Source organism: Fonticula alba (genome assembly GCF_000388065.1).
Source record: "Fonticula alba strain ATCC 38817 unplaced genomic scaffold supercont2.1, whole genome shotgun sequence".
In the NCBI taxonomy this organism is placed as follows: domain Eukaryota; order Rotosphaerida; family Fonticulaceae; genus Fonticula; species Fonticula alba.
The window spans coordinates 118,161-119,004 of NW_009242971.1; the positions used below are offsets into that span (position 1 = coordinate 118,161).

General features: G+C 75.6%; 1 protein-coding gene across 1 annotated transcript in view; it reads left to right on the forward strand.

The window, feature by feature from the left end:
* The window catches only part of H696_00022 (hypothetical protein), a gene marked incomplete at both ends in the record, with an annotated part of 5,750 nt that continues 4,906 nt past the window's right edge, over positions 1–844 (forward strand). The window contains 2 exons of the mRNA XM_009493861.1: positions 1–151; positions 289–829. Of these exons, the coding sequence (XP_009492136.1) occupies positions 1–151; positions 289–829 (692 nt within the window). The remainder of the gene's footprint in view (positions 152–288; positions 830–844) is intronic.

Here is an 844-nt window from a genome sequence, read left to right on the forward strand (position 1 = left end):
ATGCCTGCCGCGGCCATGCCCGGCGGGGGTGCCGCCGCCCCTCGGCAGACCCCCCTGCTCGGACTGATGGTCATGCTCCTGGCCAGCCTCATGGCCCTGGCCGCCGGCCAGCAGCCGGCCCTGCCGACCAGCGACTATTGCAATGGCCCAGGTGCGCCAGGGCCCACGAAGCCCCCGCGGGCAAGGGACCATGCCTTTTCCCGTGCCCCGGCCCCGCCGGCGGCCGGCCGCGCCGACTGACACCCGCCCCCCCCCCCCTGTGGCACCGGGCTGGCGCCGCGCCCGCAGGCGAGACCGCCTACTCCGGGGGCTGTTACCCGGCCCTGCGGCGCTGCCAGCGGTCCATCTACACCCAGGCCGACCTCATCTGCACCCAGTACAAGCCGGAGTACCACACGGTCGATGGGTTTGGCTTCCTGGCGGAGGAGCTGCCGGACCTGGCGGTATCCGGGGCCGGGCTCGTGCAAATCGGCCCGGCCGACTGCTGGAACGTGGTGCCCGGCAATTACCGGCGGTGCGCCGTGTGCCGGTTCCAGGCGGCCGGCGACGGCCTCTGCCGGCCGGAGCCCCTGGCCCATGCCCAATGCACGGCCCTGGCCCACCCCCACATCAATGAGGACTGCGCGGCGTGCGCGCCCGGGCACTGGCTGGACCTGGACCGCCGGTGTGTCGACACCTGCCCGGCGGCCAGCCACCTCGCCTGCGGGGCCCACTGCATCCCGCGGCACCGGGTGCCGGGCGGCTTCGAGTGCGCCGCCTGGCCCATGGCCACCATGGCCCCGTCGGACGATGAGCCGGCCGGCCGGCCGGAGCACCGGCACCTGCTCCGGTGCAGCGCCCCGGG